This window comes from Cervus canadensis, chromosome 12 (genome assembly GCF_019320065.1).
Source record: "Cervus canadensis isolate Bull #8, Minnesota chromosome 12, ASM1932006v1, whole genome shotgun sequence".
NCBI classification, from domain to species: Eukaryota; Metazoa; Chordata; class Mammalia; order Artiodactyla; family Cervidae; genus Cervus; species Cervus canadensis.
The window spans coordinates 29,556,786-29,580,818 of record NC_057397.1 but is presented as its reverse complement, the minus strand read 5'-3'; the positions used below and the strand labels follow the sequence as shown (position 1 = coordinate 29,580,818).

Sequence of the window (24,033 nt, the reverse complement as noted above, 5' to 3'; positions counted from 1 at the left end):
ATCTGAATCTTTTTATTTCTTTTTTTTTTGAATTCTTTTATTTTAAAGTAGGACTTTAGCTTTATTTTTTAAAATAACTACCCACTGTCTTACCGTTTGTTGAAAAGTCCCATCTTTACCACACTGATTGATATTATAATTGATGAAATTCCCATGTGAGTTTTTTTTCTGAATATTCTATTCTGTTCCATTGATTTGAGTATTATTGTTTCTCTGCAGTATTTTCTGGTATTTGGTAGTGCTAATTCTCTCTCTCTCTCTTTTTAGAGTTTTTCTGGGTATTACTGCTTATTTGTTTTTCTATATGAACTATAGAATCAGCTTGTCTAAGTTCCTCTGAAAATCTATTGGTATTTTTATTCGTTTAATTTAAATTTATGAATTAATTTACAGAGAATGGACATCTGTAATATTGTTTTCATGCCCAAGAATGTGGTCTGATTGTTTTTTCATTTGTTCTTCTGTGTCTCCTGATAGTGTTTTGTAGTTTACTATATTTTGATCTTGTATATTCAAATTATTTCTACATATTTTAACTTTTTTGTTGTTGGTGTTGTAAATGGCTCATTTCTTACATTATGTCTTTTAACTGACTGTGTATTGTATTTTACCATTATCATTGCCAGGTCCTAATAATTTCTTACTTGGATTCTTGTGAAAGATTACTTCCATCTTGTGAAAGATCTTCCTCCATCTCTCCACATTCCTGCCAGTGTTTTTTTTCTGAAACACAAGATATTTGCCTTTTACTCCTTTACTTAAATTCCTTTAACTCTGTAGGGTAAAGATCAGATTAAGAATAAAGGCCAAACTCCTTAGCATGACGTAAAGGTTATCACTTGGCCCTTGCTGACATATCTAGCTTCATTCCTGTAGTATCAGTAAGCACTATAGCTCCTGTCCATTATGTGGCTGTTAATATTTTTATACTTTGAATAATCTCATTGGACATATGTCTGCTAGTCTGAGTGACTTATTTAGTTGTAACTATGTGTTCAGATCGGGTGATTGAATTCACATATTTAAATAAAATTCTTGATTTCAAATTGTGTTGTTTTCAGTGAGGATGAGGATGATGACCTTCAGTATGCTGATCATGATTATGAAGTACCACAACAAAAAGGGTTGAAGAAACTCTGGAACAGAGTAAAATGGACAAGAGACGAGGTGATTATGTGTAATAAGGTGTACTAATTCCATACTTGTATTTGTTGAGTAATAAGATATTCATTAAAGATACTTAAAAACACAACATGAGAAAAGTTATCCTTCAACTAACATGCACATTTTTCTTTTTCAACCATACATGAAGAGAGGGTTGATGTTGAGACTGACAGAATCAGTTCAGTAAATGGGAGAACATGTGTGATAATGGCTTCAGTGCTTCTAAAAATGGCCACCAGATATGACATGAAAGAATTGGACAGTATATTCAGAAATAGGGGAATAGGGTGAGGGAAAGCTTTTTCATTTTCATAAACCTGTTTTAATAGGATGACAAGTTAAAGAAGTTGGTTGAACAACATGGAACTGATGATTGGACTCTAATTGCTAGTCATCTTCAAGTAAGTGAAACACTATCTTATACTGCCAACACAAATGATTTAGGCCGTGGGGTTACATTTGCTGTTTTTCAGAAGCGTGTATACGTTATTTTAGATTTAGGTTCCCGTCCTAAAAACAACTGTTTTGTTCCGCTCTTCCTACAGTTGGAAACTTAGAAAAAGTCTGTTTTTTTTTTTAGTAATTAGTTTATTCGGGGATCTAAAAAGATGACTGACGTAAAGAGAGGACAGACCTAAAAAGATGACTGACCTAAAGCAAAAACAATACCAAGTTTGGATAGGGCTTTATAAATATTTGCTAATCAATGTTAAAACATTTTGAGAGAAGTTAAATCTATTGAAATAGTTTGATAACTAATAAAACCAGAAGAAGCTATGTTGCTGTGAGCATTAGAAGTAACGTAGAGGATGTTTGGCACAGTGCCTTATATTTAGCACATGTTCAATAAATAGAATCTAAATTAGAAAAGCTGCTTACATTAGCTTTATCAGTTTAACTTCAGTGGTATAACAGCAAATGTAGTCAACAGAGAAGTGCTACAAGGACATCCAAGAACAACCTGATTATTTTGAGAAAATGATAACCTTAAAGTGGATCAGCATTGATGTACCGAAGCTATACATGAAGACGCTCAGTATGAATAAAAACAGGTCCACTAGGCACCAGGAGAGAGCTGTGGTTAAATGCAGTATTTGTATTTGTGTCCTTCTAAATTATCTGTAATCCTGTATATGAACTAATATCTTTAGAAACCAAATCACTAAAGGAAAAGTTGTGTTGTTAGTATTATCCTTGTAATACACAGGACTTACTAGGTCATGAATTGACTAAAAGTAAGTCTATACTTATTAATCATTTTTCGAGTTTGACATGCTTCTACATAAGGCTTTACCCTGGTAAATTTCATTTTCCTTTTGAACTTCATTGCTTAAATATTTAACTGATATATAATGTATATCAATCTGGATATATTTAGTTTTTTCTTGATAACTTGGAGTTATCATTTATAAACATCCTTTAAATACCATGCAGTAGTCTAGTAATGCCTTTTGGGTTTTTTTTTAATTGTGTAGAGTTAGGTACTGCTATACTCTATGAATCCAGGCTGCTATGCTGTTTGCGTTTGTACGTCTGCATTGTTTAATTGTCTGTTTACTCCCTTTTATTCATCAGTACATTTCTTTATGTTAGTATCTGTGTGTTTTGCTTTTTTTGCTGTGTTATCAGGCAGGGTATAGAGATAAAAAATTTTAATTTCAAATATATAATTTTTATTTATACGCTAAGCAGTGCTGATAGCCTTAATTAAAAATGAATTGGGATACAGACATATAAAATAAATACTGCATTTTTAGAGAATGCTATTGAATGTATTATTACTGGAAACGTTCTTCTTAAGGTTGTGAAAGTTTGGAAGACAATTGTTCATTAACAAAATCATCTAAATTCTTTCAGAATCGTTCTGATTTTCAATGTCAGCATCGGTGGCAGAAAGTTTTAAATCCAGAATTGATAAAGGGTCCCTGGACTAAAGAAGAAGATCAGAGGGTAACATGTTCATATTCTTTATTTTCACTGTGTAGGTGGACTTGCTTTTTTTCTTACTAATACATTGTTTTTTTTGTCACATAAATATATGTTTAAATCACCTGGATTTGTTCTCTGAGTACTGCTTGCACTAGAATTGAAAATTGAGTATTTTGAGATGTAGTTTTTTCATAATTGAGTCAAACCAAGTGTAATATAATACAGCTTTTGCTGTCTGAAAGTTTGGTTTGTAGAATAAAAAATATTGTCAGCTTAGTCACCTTTTTAGAACTTAGGTTAGTGACATTTAGGGCATAGTTTCTTACTGAAAATTCGGTTAGCATTTTAAAAACAGAATTTAATTTTATTCTTATTTTATATGAAAACTTGAGGTATAAGGAAGTTATTCTTTAACTTTCCCTCTTAACCTAAAATGGGCTCCCATGTAAGACAGATATCTTATCATAGTTTTCCCAGAGAGCTGGAGGATTCAAAACCAAGGTAATTATTTGTGTTATGAAAGTGTGAGAAGAATGGGAGAGTTACTGTCCTCTTCTGAGAATTACCCTTTAGTTCGTGCTCTTTATGGCATCATGTTATTAATGTAGTTGGGAAATTAGAGCATTTTTACTGCCACTCAAAAAAAAAAAAATTCACTAGGCTCAGAACTGATAGGATTTACTTGGTGGCCAATGGTAAGTTTTAAAATGTGTGATTTGTATCCTTTCAGTTTGAGAAAGAAAGTAATGAATAGACAGTAACTATAAATCCTTCCTGTTTCCAAAATGATTTATTTGGCTTTCAGCTAAAGCATTAAAAAAAATGTAAGAGTAGAAAATCTTTAAGTCTCAACATTTTACTGTTATTTCACATTAATTTTGTATGAAACAATTTAACTTATGGGTCACTTTGATATCTTATATTTAGATAAGTTTGGGATCAATTTTTGAACTTGGCAAATGCTGAAGGAATATTTTTAGTAAAATTGTTTTTTTAAATTATACTTGTGGTTTGGATTTAATGCATTACAAATAGCATTCTTGAATTATGTTTTAAGATTCTATCAAGGAAGTGCTTTTTAAAAATTGAGATATGTGGGACTTCCCTGGTGATCCAGTGGTTGAGACTCCACACTCCCAATGTGCAGGGCACTGGTTTGATCCCTGGTTGGGTAGCTAAGATCCTACATGCCATAGGTGGTGGCCTAAAAAAATAGATAAATAAAAATTGGGATATAATTTTGTATTAGTTTCTGGAGAAGGAAATGGCAACCCACTCCAGTATTCTTGCCTGGAAAATCCCACAGATGGAGGAGCCTGGCAGGCTACAGTCCATGGGGTCGCAAAAAGTGGGACATGACTGAGTGACTTCACTTTCACTTATATATTAGTTTCAGATGTGCAACGTAATATATATATATTATGACAGTTAGTTCAGTTCCTCAGTTGTGTCCGACTTTGTGAGACCCCATGGACTGCAGCACACCAGGCTTCCCTGTCCATCACCAACTCCCGGAGCATACTCAAACTCATGTCCATCGCCTCGATGATGCCATCCAACCATCTCATCCTCTTTCATTCCATTCTCTTCCCGCCTTCAGTCTTTCCCAGCATCAAGGTCTTTTCCAGTGAGTTGGTTCTTTGCAACAGGTGGCCAAAGTATTGGAGTTTCAGCTTCAGCATCAGTCCTTCTAATGAATATTCAGGGTTGATCTCCTTTAGGATGGACTGGTTGGATCTCCTTACAGTCCAAGGGACTCTCAAGAGTTTTCTCCAACACCACAGTTCAAAGCATCAATTCTTTGGTGCTCAGCTTTGTGGTCCAACTCTCACATCCATACATGACTACTGGAAAAACCATAGCTTTGATTAGACAGACCTTTTTTGGTAAAGTAATGTCTTTGCTTTTTAATATGCTGTCTAGGTTGGTCATAGCTTTTCTTCCAAGGAGCAAGCGTCTTTTAATTTCATGGCTGCAGTCACAGTCTGCAGTGATTTTGGAGCCCCAAAGATAAAGTCTGTCACTGCTTCCATTGTTTCCCCATCTATTTGCCATAAAGTGATGGGGCTAGATACTATGATCTTAGTTTTCTGAATGTTGAGTTTTAAGCCAGATTCTTTGCTCTCCTCTTTCACTTTCATCAAGAGGCTCTTTAGTTCCTCTTCACTTTCTGCCATAAGGGTGGTGTCATCTGCTTGTCTGAGGTTGATGTTTCTCCCAGCAATCTTGATTCCATCTTGTGCTTCAACCAGCCCAGCATTTCTCATGATGTAATCTGCATATAAGTTAAATAAGCAGGGTGACAGTATACAGCCTTGACATACTCCTTTCCCCATTTGGAACCAGTCTGTTGTTCCATGTCCAGTTCTAACTGTTGCTTCTTGACCTGCATGCAGATTTCTCAGGAGGCAGGTCAGGTGGTCTGGTATTCCCACCTCTTTAAGAATTTCCCACAGTTTGTTGTGATCCACACAGTCAAAGGCTTTGGTGTAGTCAATAAAGCAAAAGTAGATGTTCTTCTGAAACTCTCTTGCTTTTTCAATGATCCAACAATATTGGCAGTTTGATCTCTAGTTCCTCTGCCTTTTCTAAATCCAGCTTGAACATCTGGAAGTTCATGGTTCACCTACTGTTGAAGCCTGGCTTGGAGAATTTTGAGCATTACTTTGTTAGCGTTGTGAGATGAGTGCAATTGTGCGGTAGAATTGAACATTCTTTGGTATTTTCTTTCTTTGGGATTGAATGTTAACTGACCTTTTCCAGTCCTATGGCCACTGCTGAGTTTTCTAGACCACTGCAAATCTCGTAAATATCTATCCCCGTACATAGTTACTCATATTTTTTCTTGTGGTGAGAACTTTTCAGATCTACTCTCTTAGCAGCTTTCAAATATGCAATACAGTATTACTAACTATAGACACTGTACTATACAGTATATCCACATGATTTATTTATTTTTAAAAAAATCATACTTTTTAAACTTTATTTTTCTATTTCTTAGGTTATTGAATTAGTTCAGAAATATGGGCCAAAAAGATGGTCTTTAATTGCAAAACATTTAAAAGGAAGAATAGGCAAACAGTGTAGAGAAAGATGGCATAATCATCTGAATCCTGAGGTAAAGAAGTCGTCCTGGACAGAAGAGGAGGACAGGATTATCTATGAAGCACATAAGCGGTTGGGAAATCGTTGGGCAGAAATTGCCAAACTACTTCCTGGAAGGTACTTATACTAATGAATATATATTTTCCTGTACTTTAAACTTGATCTTTATTATGGTTACTATTAAATATATTTATAGGTACCCCATGACTTTTATTTATAATTAAAATTTAGACTGCAGAGTACAAGCAGCCCTTTGCAATATTTGTAATACATTTTGTGGAAACAAAATATTTTATAGCGGTAATTTGTGCAACAAAATGATAGACCTTTAGATTATGTAAACATTTAATGCACGCCCCCAAATTATGGTTACATATCAGTGCCAGTCAAGCAGTCTTGGTACAGACTAAGCTGTAATGGAATCTAAGTTGAAGAGATTTCTTTCATATTGGATTCTTTGCATAAGACCAGAGAATAACAAATACACTGGCTGAAATAAATTGCTCTGAAAGTACATTAGAGAAAATTTAGTTCTTAATTAATGCTTTAGATCCTGAGTAGTATATATATATATCCATGTGGCTAAAATATGGAGTTTCCATCAGGAGCAGTGATGGGCTACATATACACTATACATTACATTGGTTCAGATGTTTCCTAGCCATTGGTAGTACAGTAGACCAGCAAATTTGGGAAAATCTATTCCTCACTCAGAAGGTGTGCACTTGTTTTTTTATTGTTGTAGTCTCTGTATAGTACATAGTAGTTAATTAAATGCATTTACATGCATCCTTTTTTTTTAGAGAAATAAAACACTTTTATTGTTGAATAAACTTTAACTCAGAATGTGATGCCCATCATAGGCAATCTGATAAGAGACTGGAAAAAAAAAAAAAAAAGAAATCTCACCTTTCACCCACATGACCAAGCAGATATGATCCATTACATGTAGGTTCTCAAGATAATATTTAGTCCTAAGTCAGAAAACTTGACAGCACCATTTTATTTCATGTAGTTCATCCTATATTTACCTAGCAATTGGAGTGCCCATCTGTTGTCAGTTATTGACTTTATGTAAAGGAAAAACAAACTTCTCATATCTTTTTGTTAGAAGGTAGTTTTACAACTTGGAACCAGGTCAGCTAAAGTTGAGCTCTTTTCCTGATGAAACTTGAAGATAGAGCACTATATTCTATATATTCTTAAGTAATCTTCATATACTTGTGAAATGATGCAGAGCAACATTGCTGTATTTGTCTTATAGAGAAATTAAAGCTTAGTGTTAAGTTATTTTATCCAAGTTATTGAACCTGGTTTAGGAACTTCTGATGTATTCAGTCTTTGATACATCTTTTTACTGTCCATAGAATGTAGCTTAGTGCTTAGCATAAAGTAGGTTCTCAGTAAATGTGTATTTTTAAAAATGTATACTATAAGTAGCTGTAGGTTGAAGTCTTCCATTTTTACAAGGGGGACTTAGGTAAAAGGGGAGCCAATGAACTTTTTCTTCCATAGGTGTTTTGGTGATAAGAAGTGAAGATGAATACTGGGATTCTGTGCTTTTTATGACCATATTTGATTTTGGCTTCAAGGCTTTTGCCCTTGTTATGCTCTTTATCTGGAATGTTCTTTTTTTTTTTTTCTGTTCTTGTATTACTAGTTCATTCTTGTCCTTCAGATTTTAGCTTCACTGTCCCCTCAAAATTGCTCAAAATCAAAATTACTGTAGTTATTCACTTTCTCTTATTAGTTTAAATGATCTACATTGCACTGTTTTTCTTATTTATTTTTTTGTTTTTCTCTTCTTCCCTCCTTCCCTGCTGCCATGCTTCCTCCGAAGATGTAAGCGCCACGAGAACTGGGACTTTATCTTATTGCCTTATCTCCAGTGTTTAGAAGTATATTTGACATACAGACATACAGTATATTTTTTTAATTAAAAAAAAGTATCTAATTTTACCAGTTGTAAAAATTTAAGTACTTTGTATACTTTATATGGTGTTACAAATTTATGGAGTCCTCTTTTTCTTTTTTAAATATACACTTTAATTTCTTAGGACTGATAATTCTATCAAAAATCATTGGAATTCTACTATGCGAAGAAAAGTGGAGCAGGAAGGCTACTTACAAGATGGAATAAAATCAGAACGATCTTCATCTAAACTTCAACACAAACCTTGTGCAACTATGGACCATTTGCAAACCCAGAATCAGTTTTACATACCTGTTCAGGCACATATTTTTAATTCTTTTTTTGTTTAAAAATCTTCTTTAGTTGCTGTATGGGGAGGTGTTTAGTTTCTTAGTAGAATAAAAACAAGATATATTAAGAGAAATAGACATTTAAATTTCCAAAATGAAAAAAAATGCCATTACTAGCTGTCTAACCGTTGTTGTTTAGTCGCTGTTATGTCTGACTCTTTGAAACCCCATGGACTGTAGCCCGCCAGACTCCTCTGTCCATGGGATTCTCCAGACAGGAATACTGGAGTGGGTTGCCATTTCCTTCTCCATTAGTGGAAGTTTATCTCTGCTTGTTTTGATTGATAAATATTTTGGGAACAAATTCATTAAAATATTTCCTTTTATATATTATTTTTACAGTATCCAGTTACAAAACTTAGTATGTACATTTCCTAACTGTCATTCTCTGAATCTTCATGATTCAAAGCTAATGATCAGTTGTGCTTTAATATCGATTATAGTTTTCTTTAAAAAATTTTTTTTGCGTTATTGTAGTATAGCTTGCCTCTAAGAAGTGAGTGTATATAAATAATGGTTTGAAGGAGAAAACAGTCAAAAATATTTCAAGCCATCATTTAGGGGTGTGTGGTAAATAACTGGTTCTTTGGCATTCAGCTTTGCTGTTCCCTTATCACTTAGCTGAGTGAGTGAATTCAGCCTTTGTTGAGACAGGTTCATTGCAGATTACCCACATTCATCATAGGGCAGGCTCCGTTTTCCTTTCAAAGCATTTTCCTACCTGCAAGAAATTAGGCGTTTTCATGAGTTTTGTTTTACCTTTTCCCTGTCAACTTGTCTGTTGTGCCATTTTTCATGTTGAGCAGTTCTTAATTTTTGTCACATAGAATGTAAAGATTAAGTCAGGGCTTAAAAGTATCTACTGCAAGATAAAGTTTGGCTTGTGATTAACAATCTGTGCTTAGTATACCTCAGATTTAATTTTATACCACTAAATGGACATTATTTTTTTTAGACATAATTTCCAAAGAACCTCTTTAAAAAGGTTGTGACATCTTAATTTACAAATAAGAAAACTTGCAAAGACAGTACAATTATCTGCTGATACTTAGTACCTTAAGATTTCTGTTGTCTGTTTCTTTACATTTTTCTTTAGAGTCCTAGATTTCAGCAGCATAAACTGAAACATTCTGCTTCTGCCTTAAAGGTTATCTTTAAATTTATTTATTTTAACTCATAGGATAATTTCTTAAATTATTTGGGGCCAATTGAGTGTTTAATACTCTCAATCAGAATATGTTGGAAAGTGAGAGTATTTCTTATACTTTAAGAATTATTTACCTTTTAATGATTCTTGAAAGATTTGTGTATTCATAGTTCAAGTCATTTGAAAAGCTAATTCTAATTTTGACTTGAAAGAAAAAAATGGATTGGTATGAAGTACTGTCACAGGTTGAAATGAAAAGTTTGAGAAAAATGTTTGTAATTCATTGGAAATTGAGCAATAACTGATATTAATCAAATGTAAAAATTAAGTTCTATGTTAGAAGTTATACATAATGCTTCTGCATTAGTGATTTACATAGGCCATTATGGAAGATAGACAATTTCCTATTTATATTTACTAGATTTTAAGGTTTTAAAAAATCTTAATGAGGTTCTTCTCAAATTTATCCCTACCACTGCACGCTAAATTTGCATGCAACTTCAAAAATTTTATTACAGATTCTTTAGAAAAGAGAATAATTCTTTGTCTATTGTCAAAGTATTAAAAATACATGAATGATTCTGATTGTTTTTCTGAGACAAATAATAGAAGCAGCCTCTGTTTTCATATCTGTCTATACAGAGATTGGCATGGGGTGGGGGGTGATGGTAGGAGTAGGAGATGTGAATATTGAAGACTTGCTTTAGTCTCCAGCTGCGTAAGTGCTTCATATGGACCAATCAGTCCATTCCTTTGAACGATAGAAACACAATTAGTTTGTCTTCTCCAGGAGATAGAGCAATCTTTTAATAGCAGATTTTAAAAAACACTTGGTAGATATTGTAGATAATAAGTAGACTGATTGGGTGAATCTAGCCCAAGTAATTCTCATATTTCATTTAGGGGAAAATAGGTCTTTGCTAAGAGTTGTGCCTTATAGTCAGTAGATTTTAAGAATAAGATGTAGCTATTAAGAAATTATTATATGTGTAAAATACCCAAAGTTAACAGATACTGACTTTTCCATGTTGATATTTTATTCAGTTTTTGTGCTTTGCCTCAGATTTTTAAAAATTTATAGTGTTATATGTATGATATTAATGATATTAATTTTAAATTACTTTTTTAGATCCCAGGCTATCAGTATGTATCACCTGAAGGCAATTGTGTAGAACATGTTCAGGCTTCTTCTGCCTTTATTCAGGTAACTTTTTATTTATTAAAAAGCAAAACCCCAAAGGAAACACTCAAACATTTTCAAATTCTAATAGTGCCTGTTTGCTTATCTATAAAATTTCAGCAAAAGCAATACTATCTGATCTACTTATTTTGAGTATTATAACATTAAAGGAGAAAGTTTGTAAGTGTGTTTGAGAAATATAAACTGTACCAATGTAAAGTAGTTCACAACACCAGTGAGGTGGTTCTTTCATTCTTCTAACTTAGAAGATTCAAGTTATGAATGAACATATTTTTGCTAAACTGGATAGAATGTATGTATTCAGATTCAATAATTTAAAACAAACTCCACACATAAGTTTTTAAATTGATTAGATGATACAGTATAAGTTTTTTCATGCATTTAAATTTTCCAAGTCTTTTCTGTTAAATTGAAAGTATTTACCAGCACCTCTTTAGGCCCCAGAAGAATTGTGATACTGAGTATTTGGGATTTTGTAGTATTAAGCTTTATTAGAGAGAATAGACTTTATGTTGCATAGAAGAAAATAAAACTTAGAACATTAATAATAATAAAAAAGCAATTTTGTAAATAACCTGTTTTTTCTCTTTTGTTTAACTTATTTTAGCAACCCTTTGTAGATGAAGATCCTGATAAGGAAAAAAAAATAAAGGAACTTGAGTTGCTTCTTATGTCAGCTGAGAATGAAGTTAGAAGAAAACGAGTTCCATCAGTAAGAAACAATCTAACGTGTTTAGATTTTATTGTTAGAGTCTTTTATGTGCTTTATATGCTTTTATAGTTTTAATCAGCACTGACTTTTGTATGCCAGCAAGTGGAAAGCATATTCATTGTGATTTCAGATTTTAATATGGACTGAAAATAGTTTTTCTAATTTGCAACTTTGAAGTTGCCTGTTTTTGATATGCATCTCTTGGAACATACTTTACAGTGTTTTGTATTAAGATGCTTCTTGAATAATATCAAACAAACTTAAGGTTTAATCTTCTATATGTATATTTGTGAAAACGTGTGGATTAGATTAGGCTTTGTTTTCTATTAGACATTCCATGTGATGATGGCCTTAATAGAAAAAAAAACTTAAGGAATTTAATTAGATATGTGGAGAGATTTCTGTGCTTCAAAATTATTTTTATTCTCCCTTTGAAAATGTTTTCTTGTTTACTGTATTAGAACACAAATTCAGTAAATTGGGAAAAGTAATAATGTTTTAAACATAGGAAAAGGGAACATTTAAGTTTTGTGCTGTCTAAAGAAATCTTTCAATGGAAGTGGGTTTTGGTTATCAGGTATGAAAAGTATTGTCTGAGATTTGGTTGGTGAGAACAACTATGAGTATTAAATCAGGATAAATGATAATGATTCTAGCTAAATTAAACAGGCTGTGCTAGGAAGAAAAAAAATTGTATTTAAATGACAATTTTGAAAGTTTAATACCCTGGGATTTTTTACATTTAGGAAAGTGTTTTTCTTGATCTGGGGCTGAGTCAGGGGACAATATATTTAGAGTGACTGAATACAGAATTACTAAATAGACTCAGGGCTTGAAATTGTATTATGAGGCAACTGGTAATATCTTTAAATCATTTCAGAGAGTATTAGTAAAAATAACATTTGTTAATTGTAGTGGATGAGATAAATACCATGGGAAAAGTAATTTTTGTTTCGAAACTACAAATACCATGGGCAAATAGGGATACCTGAAGTATACTTAAAGTTAATTTCAGTTTTATTAAAAAACTGCAAATAAATAACCATGATTAGAGAGTTCACATTTATAGATAATATATTTAGGTTTAAGCACATTTAAAATTTTTGATAATAGTGTAATTTTGTAATTTAATAGGAAAATATAATTAAAAGAATTGTTATTTTGCATTAAAAAGGGAGAAAGTTACTAATTATTTTTTTTCAAACTTGCTATCTAAAATCCACTGTCATAAAGATCTGGTTGAATAAGGAGATTGGCGATTTTAGAGGGAAATTGCTGCACCCAGGATAACAGATTCTATACTCATATAGAGTTATTTATTCTAGACAATTATGTGGTAATAATGATTGCCATTTTTCCGAGTATTCATTTTGTTCCACTCTTGTAGATGTGCTAGATGTATTTCTGGTAATCCTTGTATTAACTCTGCAAATTAATTGCTAGGCATTCAAAATCAGATGTATGCGATTACAAAAAATCTATGGTTTTGCCAGTGGGCCTAGTAAGCTCCCTCTTTGAATCTTTTTCCTGCCTGAAAACTAACTTGAAATGTATATGGTTTGAAAGTTATCTCCAAAAAGTGATTGTAAACTCAGAAGGTGTCTATGCTAGTGAAGTAAGATTGCTTTAATTTCTTTTATTTATAGGAATCTTTAAAATAGATGGAACTTGTTTTGAAACAGTGTTGGAAAGTTATTTTTTCACCTTAACTGGAGACTTAGCATTTTGCTATTGTAAATATCTACTACATTCTGGTGATTTTTAATTTTAATAGTAATAGGTACTGTTTATTGAGTGCTTCCAATGGGCTGAGCAAAACGTTGTGTAAACTGTGGCAGCTATCAGCCACATTTAATTCAGAATTTAAAAATTCAGCTCCTCAGTTGCACTAGCCACATTGTTGTTGCTCTTGTGGCTGGTGGCGCCCATGTTGAGCAGCCTCTGGTACAGAACATTTTCATCACCTCAGAGGGTTCTTTGGACCATGCTGTATACTTTACACCCTGTTGCTTCTTGTTTTTTCCCTATTTTTTTTTTTTTTGAGATATAATTAATGTATGTACAAAGTACAAAGTGAAGTCATTCAGTTATGTCCGACTCTTTGCAACCCCATGGATGGTAGCCTACCAGGCTCCGGATCCATGGGATTTTCCAGGCAAGAATACTGGAGTGGGCTGCCATTTCCTCCTCCAGGGGTTCTTCCCAACCCAGGGATTGAACCTGGGTCTCCTGCACTGCAGACAGACGCTTTACCATCTCAGCCACTAGGGAAGCCCTGTATAAGTTTAATGTATACAGCATCATGATTTTACTTACATATTGTTAAGTTTAGTGAACATCCATTGTCTAATATAGATACCAAAAGAAAAGAAAAAGACAAAGGAAAAAAACCTTTTTTTTCCTAATGATGGAAGCTCTTAGAATCTGCCATTCTTAACAGTTCTCAGATGCTGTATTGTTTCTTAACCATGAGTCTTCAAGATCTCGCTTCTTGTTTTTCGTTATGAGACACTAGAAAACTAGTGGGGAAACAGTGTGATAAAATGTCACAGAGTTTTTTATGGGAGTTCATAGAAGATTGAGATTTTGGTAGTCAGAAGGGTTCTCTGGAAGAATTCCTATTTGAGCTTAGTCTTGAAAGACAGGTGGTGAGTATATATGAGCAAAAGAGATGAACCTGGACATTATTATAAAAAGAACAGTTAATAGTGTATAATAGGATGGAGTACTTCCCAATATTTGAACTGTATGTTGAATGAGGAATAGGAATTTTTCCTGGTCAGTAGGTTGAGCCTTCTAGATAAAGAGATTGCTCCCTTTTTCTAGGGTAAAAGACCAAAACTCACTGGGAATTGCAGGTACTACAGTTGGGTATTCAGTATTCCCTGGGAAGAGGGCTTGTGTTGGGAGATGAAGTTTGAAAGGTAGAGAAAAGTCAGATTCTAGGAGTTTGGACCTTATTTTGTAGTATGTACATACTAGTTTTATCTCACCATGACTTTATAGGTTTAAAAAAAAATGTGAGTTAGACAAAAGAAATATAGTCAACATGAGGTTTAATGAAAAAAAATTTTGCGTCAATTTTAAGGAAAAATGGTATATTTGCTACTATATTTTTAGCTGAAATGTTGCAAAGTATGTTGTCCTAGAAAAACTCATACTTAAAATCCACATTTTTGCTTAGGTTGGGAATGACAAGTAATGTTCAAATTTCTTTTGTACTTTTAGCAACCTGGAAGCTTTTCTACCTGGCCTGGTAGTTTCCTCATGGATGACAGCATGTCTAATACTCTAAATAGCCTTGAGGAGCACGCTAGTGAGTTTTACAGTGTGGATGAAAATCAGACTGTGTCTGCTCAGCAGAACTCACCTACAAAGTTCCTGGCCGTGGAGGCAAACGCTGTGCTGTCCTCTCTACAGACAATCCCAGAATTTGCAGAAACTCTCGAACTTATTGAATCTGTAAGTTTGAAATTGTGAAATTATCAAAAAGCTCAATTTTAGTATGTGGTTTCATATTCAGAAACAGTTTAATGGACACTCACCAGTTTTATGTTGCACATTACCTTGTACATCATGGTTAATTTTGTTCTGATATTTTGCAGTGGTTTTTGGCAAAAAATATATGTATTTATTATACAAGTTGTATATTAGAAATAGTTGGAAAGTAGAGAAAATTAAAGAAGAAAATGAAAATCCTCCATAAATCTAGAGTTAATAATTTGAGATATTTCCTTTCAGGCTCTGTTCTATACATATAAAACATATGCATATATTTTTAAACTCAAATGTACACTAATGCTTGTGAATTTTTTTCCCCACATTATACCATGATCATGTCCCTGTTTTCTTGTTTTTAAACTTGAATATAAATGGTTTGATGGTATTCTATCATATGAATGTAGCAAATTTTATTTACCCAACGTACTGTTATTATTGGACATTTATCTGGTATTGTTTTTTCAGTATTACAACTTAAAGAATATGTGTAAAGCTTTGTGCAAAATCATGATTATGTCCTCAGGTTAAATTGAATTTTTGAATCACAATGTGTGACCACTTTGAAGATACTTCGTGTGTGTGTGTGTGTGTGTGTGTGTGTGTGTGTGTGTGTGTGTGTGTGTGTGTGTGTGTGTGTGTGTGTGTGTGTGTGTGTGTGTGTGTGTGTGTGAGTTGCTCAGATACGTTTTGAATCACAATGTGTGACCACTTTGAAGATACTTCGTGTGTGTGTGTGTGTGTGTGTGTGTGTGTGTGTGTGTGTGTGTGTGTGTGTGTGTGTGTGTGTGTGTGTGTGTGTGTGTGTGTGTGTGTGTGTGTGAGTTGCTCAGTCGTGTCTGACTCTGTGCGACCCCGTGGACTGTAGCCCGCCAGGCTCCTCTATCCATGGGATTCTCCAGGCAAGAAGACTGGAGTGGCTTACCATTTCCTTCTCCAGGATATCTTCGCGACCCAGGGATCTAACCCAGGTCTCTTGCATTTCAGGCAAATTCTTTACCATCTGAGCCGCTGGGGACGCCGTACATGTTACCAAATGATTATGTAGATGTAGAATAAAGTTTTCTGATAGAATAGAATGTGAAATTTTATGACAAACTGTACTGTTTTATGAAAATGATGTGATTTGTTCCTTTCATTTGAAGTACTTTGGTAATAAGCTTCAGCTACTGAATTAGATGAAGTGTTATTTTGAAATGTTTCAAATTGGAGTTGTAGTAAAACCATAATCTGTTCCTCTCAGATGGTCTTGCTTAAAAAAAAAGAGGAACCAAGGAAAGCCTATTTCTATGGATAAAAATGGGTAGTTAATTAACTCTGGAAATCGTCATCCTATGTTCAAGACTAGATGTAACCAGGTTATAATATTAATAACTTTAGTTAAGAATTTAATCTGTTGCAGGATCCTGTAGCATGGAGTGATGTTACTAGCTTCGATCTTTCTGATGCCGCTGCTTCACCTGTCAAGTCCACCCCAGTTAAACTAATGCGAATTCAGCACAACGAAGGAGCCATGGAATGTCAGTTTAACGTCAGCCTTGTACTCGAAGGGAAAAAAAACGGTTGTAACGGGGCAGACGGTGAGGCTGTTCCTTTAACCTCCCCAAGTGTGGCTAAGTTTAGCACTCCACCAACCATCCTCAGAAAGAAGAGAAGAATGCGAGTGGGCCAGTCCCCAGGCAGCGAGCTTGGCGACGGCTCATTCAACGATGGTGGTAACACAGCACTAAAACACACACCGGTGAAAACACTACCATTCTCTCCTTCACAGGTAGTCGTGTTGTTTTTGTTCATGTTTCCAACTGTTGATTAGCTCGATTGAATTAGATCTTGGATATCCATACTAGCAGTTCATTGCTTTAGTAACACGTAAAAGTGTACACTGTAGTCAGATGTGTATAGGAGAGTGCTGAGCTGGGATAAATCAGAAAAGTATCCCGGGAAGTGAAATAGTTGCATTTTATCTTACAGTGTTTAGAGCTGAAAGGGATGTCTTAGATATGTAGTTCCACATGTTTGTAGAACTCATCAGGAAATAGGCCCAGAAAGGGAAAATGTCTTGCCCACAGTTATGTAATGGCAGAACTGAGACAGAGAGCCAGTTTCCTGACTGACTATTCAAGAGGTACCAGGTATATATTCCTAGACAACTGCTTCTTACAAGAATTTTATGTGTCAGAAGGTCATCTAGGGATGTCAGGAATTACCTGCTTTCTCCTGTAGTTATTTATATCTTTGGGCAGCAGATACTTATATCGGGGCAAACTGTTTTCTTTGATTTTATGATACTGTCTATCTTAATGAACACCATATTCCAGGCTGTGTGTTAAATGCTTTTTTTTTTATAGTATCTTAGTTAATGCTCTTGCAAAAAACCTCTGGAGGCAGTTAGAATGAAATTCAGAAGTTAAGCAATTTGTCCAAGATCAGTAAGAAAGAGATGAAGCTGGTATTTGCTTTAAGTGTATTGACAGAGGTGAGAAAGTTTTATGGAAAAAGAAGGAAGTTTAATGGCCAAGTAAACTTGGAGGCTGTTGGGATATTATTATTGGAGGTATATTTTGATGCTGGGAAGATGAATATCTGGCAGTAACTACACAGCCACTGTTTTCTCTGAAAATTTACCCCCCCACCCCCCCCACCCCCACCCAGTACACCCTCAGGAGTTACAGAGTGTCCTGAGGAAAGTGACCCTGGGTTGAGCACACTAGCAGTTTTCTGTTTTTGGAGTTTTGCATACCTGCAATTTTTGTTGAGTAAATTCTAAGAAGGAAAATGGCTGAGAAGCTCAGGCATGATTATAAAGACCGTATGCTGTGCTCTGGTGTGCTAAGTCGTTTCAGTTGTGTCTGACTCTGTGCCCCGTGGACTGTAGTACGCCAGGCTCCTCTGTCCACAGGATTCTCCAGGCAAGAATACTGGAGTGGGTTGCCATTTCCTCCTCCAGGGGATCTTCCTGACTCAGGGATTGAACCTGCATCTTCTGCATGCCCTGCATTGGCAGGCGGGTTCTTTACAACTAGAGTCACCTGGGAAGCCCATAAAGAACGTATATTCCGTAGCAAAGAGCTTGGATTTTATCCTGTGACTTGCAGGCACCAGAAATGATAGAGATAGAACTCATTCCAGTTATAAGTAGCCTTAAAGCAGTTTATACTTTTCTTATCATTGCTTCTAATCTGTTGGCTACAAAAATAAATTAGTATTTCACAACTGTATGTAAGTTAAAATCCAGTGTGTAAATTGTGTCATTTGGAAAATGGACTCTACGATACCAGTTTTGGCTGCTCAAAGGTTCTGAACTTGTGTTCTAAATAGGCACATTTGCCAGACAGCTGTATTTCTTATTAGTTAAACTTATTCTGGGGCTTCCCTGGTAGCTCAGCTGGTAAAGAGTCTTCCTGCAGTGCAGGAGATCAGGAGTCCAATTCCTGGGTCGGGAAGATCCTCTGGAGAAGGGATAAGCTACCCACTCCAGTATTCTTGGGCTTTCCTGGTGGCTCAGACAGTAAAGCATCTGCTTGCTCATCTGCCCGGGGAGACCTGGGTTTGATCCCTGAGTTGGGAAGATCCCCTGGAGGAGGGCATGGCAACCCACCCCAGTATTCTTACCTGGAGAATCCCCATGGACAGAGGAGCCTGGCAGGCTACATTCCATGGCGTCGCAAAGAGTCGGACACAACTGAGCGACTAAGCACAGCACAGCACAAACTTACTCTGAATTCTGTGTGTTCTTATAGAAAGGAGCATTTAAGATCATTTACTAATAAAATCATAAAACTTTTTTCAGTTATACCATTGTACAAAGCTTACCTTTAGCAAAGCAGCTATTTTTGGCTTCTATAGATTCTCATTTGATAAGATATACTGTTTGAAAATTTTTTATTGCGTTTTGTTACTTTTGGATTTTTGTTAAATGGCTATTTTTGGAATACCTGTTAGGTGTTAAGCACTGTTCTAAGAGCTGGGGAGGCAGCAATGAACAAAACAAAATTTCCTGCCCTCGTGGAGCTTTATTTTTATAGAGTGGAATGTAAATGTATTATTATTGGTATCTTCTCCTAAAAGGAATGGAGAAAAACTTGAAAACTTAATCAGTTTGATATTTGTATAGCATTTTGACATTTTAGAAATTATCTCTACACTCTCTTTTTTAGTTTTTCAACACATGTCCTGGAAATGAACAAATTAATATAGAAAATCCTTCATTCACATCAACCCCTATTTGTGGGCAGAAGGTTCTCATTACAACTCCTCTTCATAAGGAAACAACCCCTAAAGATCAAAAGGAAAATGTAGGGTAAGTAGATACTAAATAATTGTGTTAAAGAAAATGAGAAGCAGTTTCAAAAGTAGATTAACTTTTTGTCCATTTATATGTATATCATAATCCTGTTCATATGAGATTTAGAATTAAAAAAAATCATAACCTTGAATTTTATCCCTAGGAGACTAGAAATCAGCTAAAGGTAGTATAGAAGTTTGATCTTAAGCAAATAGCATTTTTAGTACTTATTTCTACATTAATGTCTTTTCTGTTTTAAGATGATTGGAGTAAGAATAGGCAGGCATATTTTAAAAGTCTTGGAATGTTTAAAGCATGTATATATACAAGAAAAATTCACTGTGTGCTTTTATGATGGTTTTGTCTTCCTTAACTTACGTGAAATCAAATTTTGACTATAATACAAATATCTGAATGATTGGACAGGTTTAGAACACCTACTATTAGAAGATCTATATTGGGTACCACACCAAGGACTCCTACTCCTTTTAAGAATGCGCTTGCTGCTCAGGAGAAAAAATATGGACCTCTTAAAATTGTGGTATGTATACTCCTTTTATTTTTAAAAATGTTCCTAATTTTAATAAGACACAAATTTTGATTTTTTTATCCTTGATTTTTAACATTTAAAAAAGATGTTCAATGAACTGGATTAAAAAGACTTAACCTCCTATAAATTTGAATTTGTGTTAATCTTTTTCCTTGTAAATAAACCCTTGCTTGGCTTGTTTTGAATTCACACTTTCTTTATGTCATCCAGAGAAAGCAAATCAAGTGTCAGTAGAACTCATTTCTTAATACTAAAACCTACCTTTTAGTAGTTTCAGTAGCAGTTACCTACAGTATAATAAAATAATTTTAATATTTTGATATACATAAGCACTGGAAAAGGAAATGGCAACCTACACCAGTATTCTTGCTTGGGAAATCCCATGGACAGAGGAGCCTGGTGGGCTACAGTCCACGGGGTCGCCAGGGGTCAGACACAACTTAACGATGTAAACAACAACAAAATTACATAAGCACATTCCTAGTAATATTTATGAAACTGATCACGACACCTCTTTAAGGCTCAGTTTCCTCTTCTATTCAGTAGATATTACAAATATCACCCCAGCAGGTTATTTATGAAGGTAGATAATAGAAATAAAGGGGCTGCTACTAAGATTCAAGTAGTATGTGCTTAGTTGTTGCTATTATTATTATTTTAATAATGATGGGTAACAGTAGTAGTACGTGAATGGAGGTGGGAAGTGTTATCTGTGCTTTCATATATATGTATTGTCAATGTTGTAGTATCTTAGGTGAGCCATGAGCATTCTGATTCTAGGCAGATATAGATTTCTGACAAATTAGGCACATTAGAAATAAAATATGATTTTTAAAGTGGTTATTTCTAGGGTACTTTAGTTACGTAAATCAGTTAATAAATTCTGGTTTACTTGATCTAATCAGTTTTCTACGAAAAAGCATGTATCATATTCAAATGTTCTAGTCTTTTCCTTATTTTGAATACTGTTTTAGAGGGTACATAGTAGGATTGATCAAGTCTTTTTGCCACTTAGCTCCACATACTGCTATAAGAAAAAAAAACTTTAGCGTTCTTTAAACTTCTTAGTTTTTATGCATATACATACTAATAATGGGATCACATTATGTACTTTCTGGTAACCTTTTTAAATTTAATAAATTGCATCATTTAAAGAAATTACCTTGCATTTATCTCATAACTTTTAATGTTTTTGTACTGTTCCATTGTATGGACTCACCTAGTTGATTTAACTAGTTTGTTTCAGCATTTTGTTACTCATTTTTTTAAAAAAATGATTAATTCGACAAATACTGAGTGCCTCATGGGTCCACGTGCTGGGCTAGTCTTTTGGGGATGTAACATTAAACATGTCAGGTGTGGTTCCTGCCTTTATAAGGGTGTGTGGCCTAATTGAGAATTCTAAAAATAAGCAATAATTTGAAAACATTTGAAAAATTCTAACAGTTCCTCAGGGTCATTTCGCCAACATATATTTTGAATAAAAATTGTTATTTTAATAATAGTGCACAAGAAATTAGGTTTCAGGTATCTAAAGTCCCTATCAGTTTGTTCATGTTTGGGAAGAATTTATCCATTGCCAAAATAGGTCATTTTCATCAAAAATTTAAGATAAAAGGAAAGTATGGATTTTGTAAGTAAAATTTCTAAAATATCTGCAGGCTTATTTGCAGCAAGCTGACTTTTCATTCCTCCAGTTGTTTACTGAGCACTACTGTGTGCTACCCACTCAGCTTTCTTATGTATCTTCCTGTGGATCAGATGTATTTCTTAGACTTTGGCTTTCTAGGACAGTTGTATACTTTTTTCTCTTTAACTGAAGTGTAGTCGATTTACAATGTCAAGTTAGTTTCTGATGTACAGCAAAGTGATTTAGTTACATATATATACATTCTTTTTCATATTCTTTTCCATTGTGGTTTATTACAGGATATTGAATAATATTATAGTTCCATATGCTATACCTTGTTTTTTATTCTTTCTATATATAATAGTTTGCATCTGCTAACCCCAGATTCCCAGTCTTTCCATCTCCAACCCCTCTTTCTCCATGGCAACCACAAGTCTTATCTTTGTCTGTGAGTCTGTTTCTGATTCATACATAAGTTCATTTGTGTCATATTTTAGATTCCATATGTAAGTGATATCATATGGTATTTTCCTTTCTCTGTCTGACTTGACTTAGTAATCTCTTAAGTCCATCAGTGTTCCTGTATACAATGTTGTTTTCTTTCTTTTTTAATGGCTGAGTAGTATTCCATTATAATATATACACACCACATCTTAGGGCACTTGCATTCTTATAGGTGAAAGAACAGATTCCAGATTCCTTTTTAAGAACACATAGCCTGTGTTCTTTGTGAAACATAATCCTTAAAACAAGAGCTCTTAGAGTAACACACAGAAATATTCACATAATTCCTGCATGTCTCAGGCTATAGATGAGAACACTTTAAACATTCTGTTTCCATTTTAAACTTTTTGTAAGTACTGTGAAATCTCATTTATGTATGGATGCTATTCTCCCTAACTTTGTTGACTGGGAACATAAGCTGCTGGTCATTACATGCTGCCAGTTTGTTCTTTGATTTAGTGGAGCTTTGATTACTTTTTTTTTTAAAACAGGTCTTGGTTATGGTAGATCTTAAGACCTATGGTAGGTCTTAATATAATTTACATTTTTTTTCTGAGTTATATAGTGTGCTTAGTTATTCGAGGGCTTCCCTGGTGGCTCAGATGGTAAAGAATCTTCCTGCAATGCCAGAGACCTGGGTTTGATCCCTGGGTTTGGAACATCCCCTGGAGAAGGGAACAGCTCCCCACTCCAGTATTCTTGCCTGGAGAATTCTATGGACTGTATAGTCTGAGGCCATGGGGTCTCAGAGAGTTGGACACGACTGAGTGACTTTCTGTAGTTTTTTGATAGAAAGATAAATGAATAATATTTTGAGATTATTTCATCATTCAGCCCACATTCAATTTTTTTTTTTTGTATTCTCCCTTCCCACACTCCAGTACACGTATAGACAGTCACAGACACACATGCACACACACACGCTTCCTGAACACTGACTCAGCTCTAAGCTTAAGGGAACAGCTCACACATGTAGTGGTAAGACAAACATGCAAACTAGTAATTATACACTGTATAATAACTACAATAAAAATAGGATAAGGAGAGCTACTGTTGTCCAAATTTATTATGTGTTTCCTATTTTTATGTAAAAATAGGAAAGTAATCTCTTTTCTTTTTAATTCTGAAGCTCCTGATTGAAGCAGAAGCTATAATGGGTTCCCCCAAAGAAAGACTTATTTAGTGCCTTGCCATGAAGGAAGTGGCACACTTCATTCAGTGCTTGCAAAGTGCAATATTATTTTTGCCATTCAATGGATTAGTTAATTTATTCAACTTATATATCTATAGGGGTTGGAAGAAAATTATGCCAATAATGAAAATGCATAAAAGTTGGGTTTCTATATAAGGGGGAGAAAAAAGGAAGTGCTGTAAAAGGCTTTTTAAAACCCCTTTTAAAAATAATTTAGTCACAGCCACTTGCCTTCTTGGAAGAAGATATTCGGGAAGTTTTAAAAGAAGAAACTGGAACAGACATATTCCTCAAAGAGGAAGATGAACCTGCTTACAAAAGCTGCAAGCAAGAGGTGATCTTTTAGTATTATTGTTGATAAAAGTCTTTATCATGTTCCAGTGACTTGGCCATAATGTCCCTATTGTAAATTATTCATTCTAGCATACTGCTTCTGTCAAGAAGGTCAGAAAATCACTAATCTTAGATAATTGGGAAAAAGAAGAACCAGGTACTCAACTGTTAAATGAAGACCTTTCAGACTTGCAGGTTTGTAAAGGATTTTCTTTATATTAAGATGGTTGCTTTAAGCTCTAGTGGTTCTTGTGTTTTACTCATTGTGTGGTTAATTCATTAGAGATCATAGAGGGTTTCCATTGGTGGTGTTCAGCCTAATTCAGAGAGAAACAGTTAACTGTAGAGAATATTTCATTCACATCCTTGCTTTTTATATTTGTTTTGTTTTGAGAGAAGTTAGCTCTCTTACGTACGATGTCAAAAGAGCAGTAGTCCTCAAAGCTTGAAATTTCAGTATTTATCTTTGGTTCACCTCTTAAATATTTAATTTCGCTACATTGCTAGAAATTTCTTCGGAG

General features: G+C 34.4%; 1 protein-coding gene and 1 non-coding gene across 6 annotated transcripts in view; one reads left to right on the top strand and one right to left on the bottom strand.

Moving 5' to 3' along the window:
* Window positions 1–24,033, top strand: part of MYBL1 (MYB proto-oncogene like 1) — a 36,827-nt gene that overhangs the window by 8,582 nt on the left and 4,212 nt on the right. For 3 of the 5 annotated variants that reach the window (XR_006272358.1, XM_043483967.1, XM_043483965.1), the window contains exons 2-15: window positions 1,062–1,167; window positions 1,494–1,565; window positions 3,022–3,114; window positions 6,095–6,315; window positions 8,256–8,430; window positions 9,557–9,607; window positions 10,737–10,811; window positions 11,416–11,520; window positions 14,749–14,982; window positions 16,421–16,789; window positions 19,176–19,318; window positions 19,730–19,844; window positions 23,397–23,513; window positions 23,603–23,707. Coding sequence is in view for 4 of the 5 variants with exons in the window: in XM_043483967.1 (XP_043339902.1) it covers window positions 1,062–1,167; window positions 1,494–1,565; window positions 3,022–3,114; window positions 6,095–6,315; window positions 8,256–8,430; window positions 9,557–9,607; window positions 10,737–10,811; window positions 11,416–11,520; window positions 14,749–14,982; window positions 16,421–16,789; window positions 19,176–19,318; window positions 19,730–19,844; window positions 23,397–23,513; window positions 23,603–23,707 (1,981 nt within the window). In the remaining variant the exon portion in view is untranslated. The remainder of the gene's footprint in view (window positions 1–1,061; window positions 1,168–1,493; window positions 1,566–3,021; window positions 3,115–6,094; window positions 6,316–8,255; window positions 8,431–9,556; window positions 9,608–10,736; window positions 10,812–11,415; window positions 11,521–14,748; window positions 14,983–16,420; window positions 16,790–19,175; window positions 19,319–19,729; window positions 19,845–23,396; window positions 23,514–23,602; window positions 23,708–24,033) is intronic. The other 2 variants (XM_043483968.1, XM_043483966.1) reach the window with 1 other exon arrangement.
* Window positions 13,720–13,791, bottom strand: TRNAC-GCA. Its single transcript has one exon. It is a non-coding gene; the product is annotated as a tRNA-Cys (tRNA).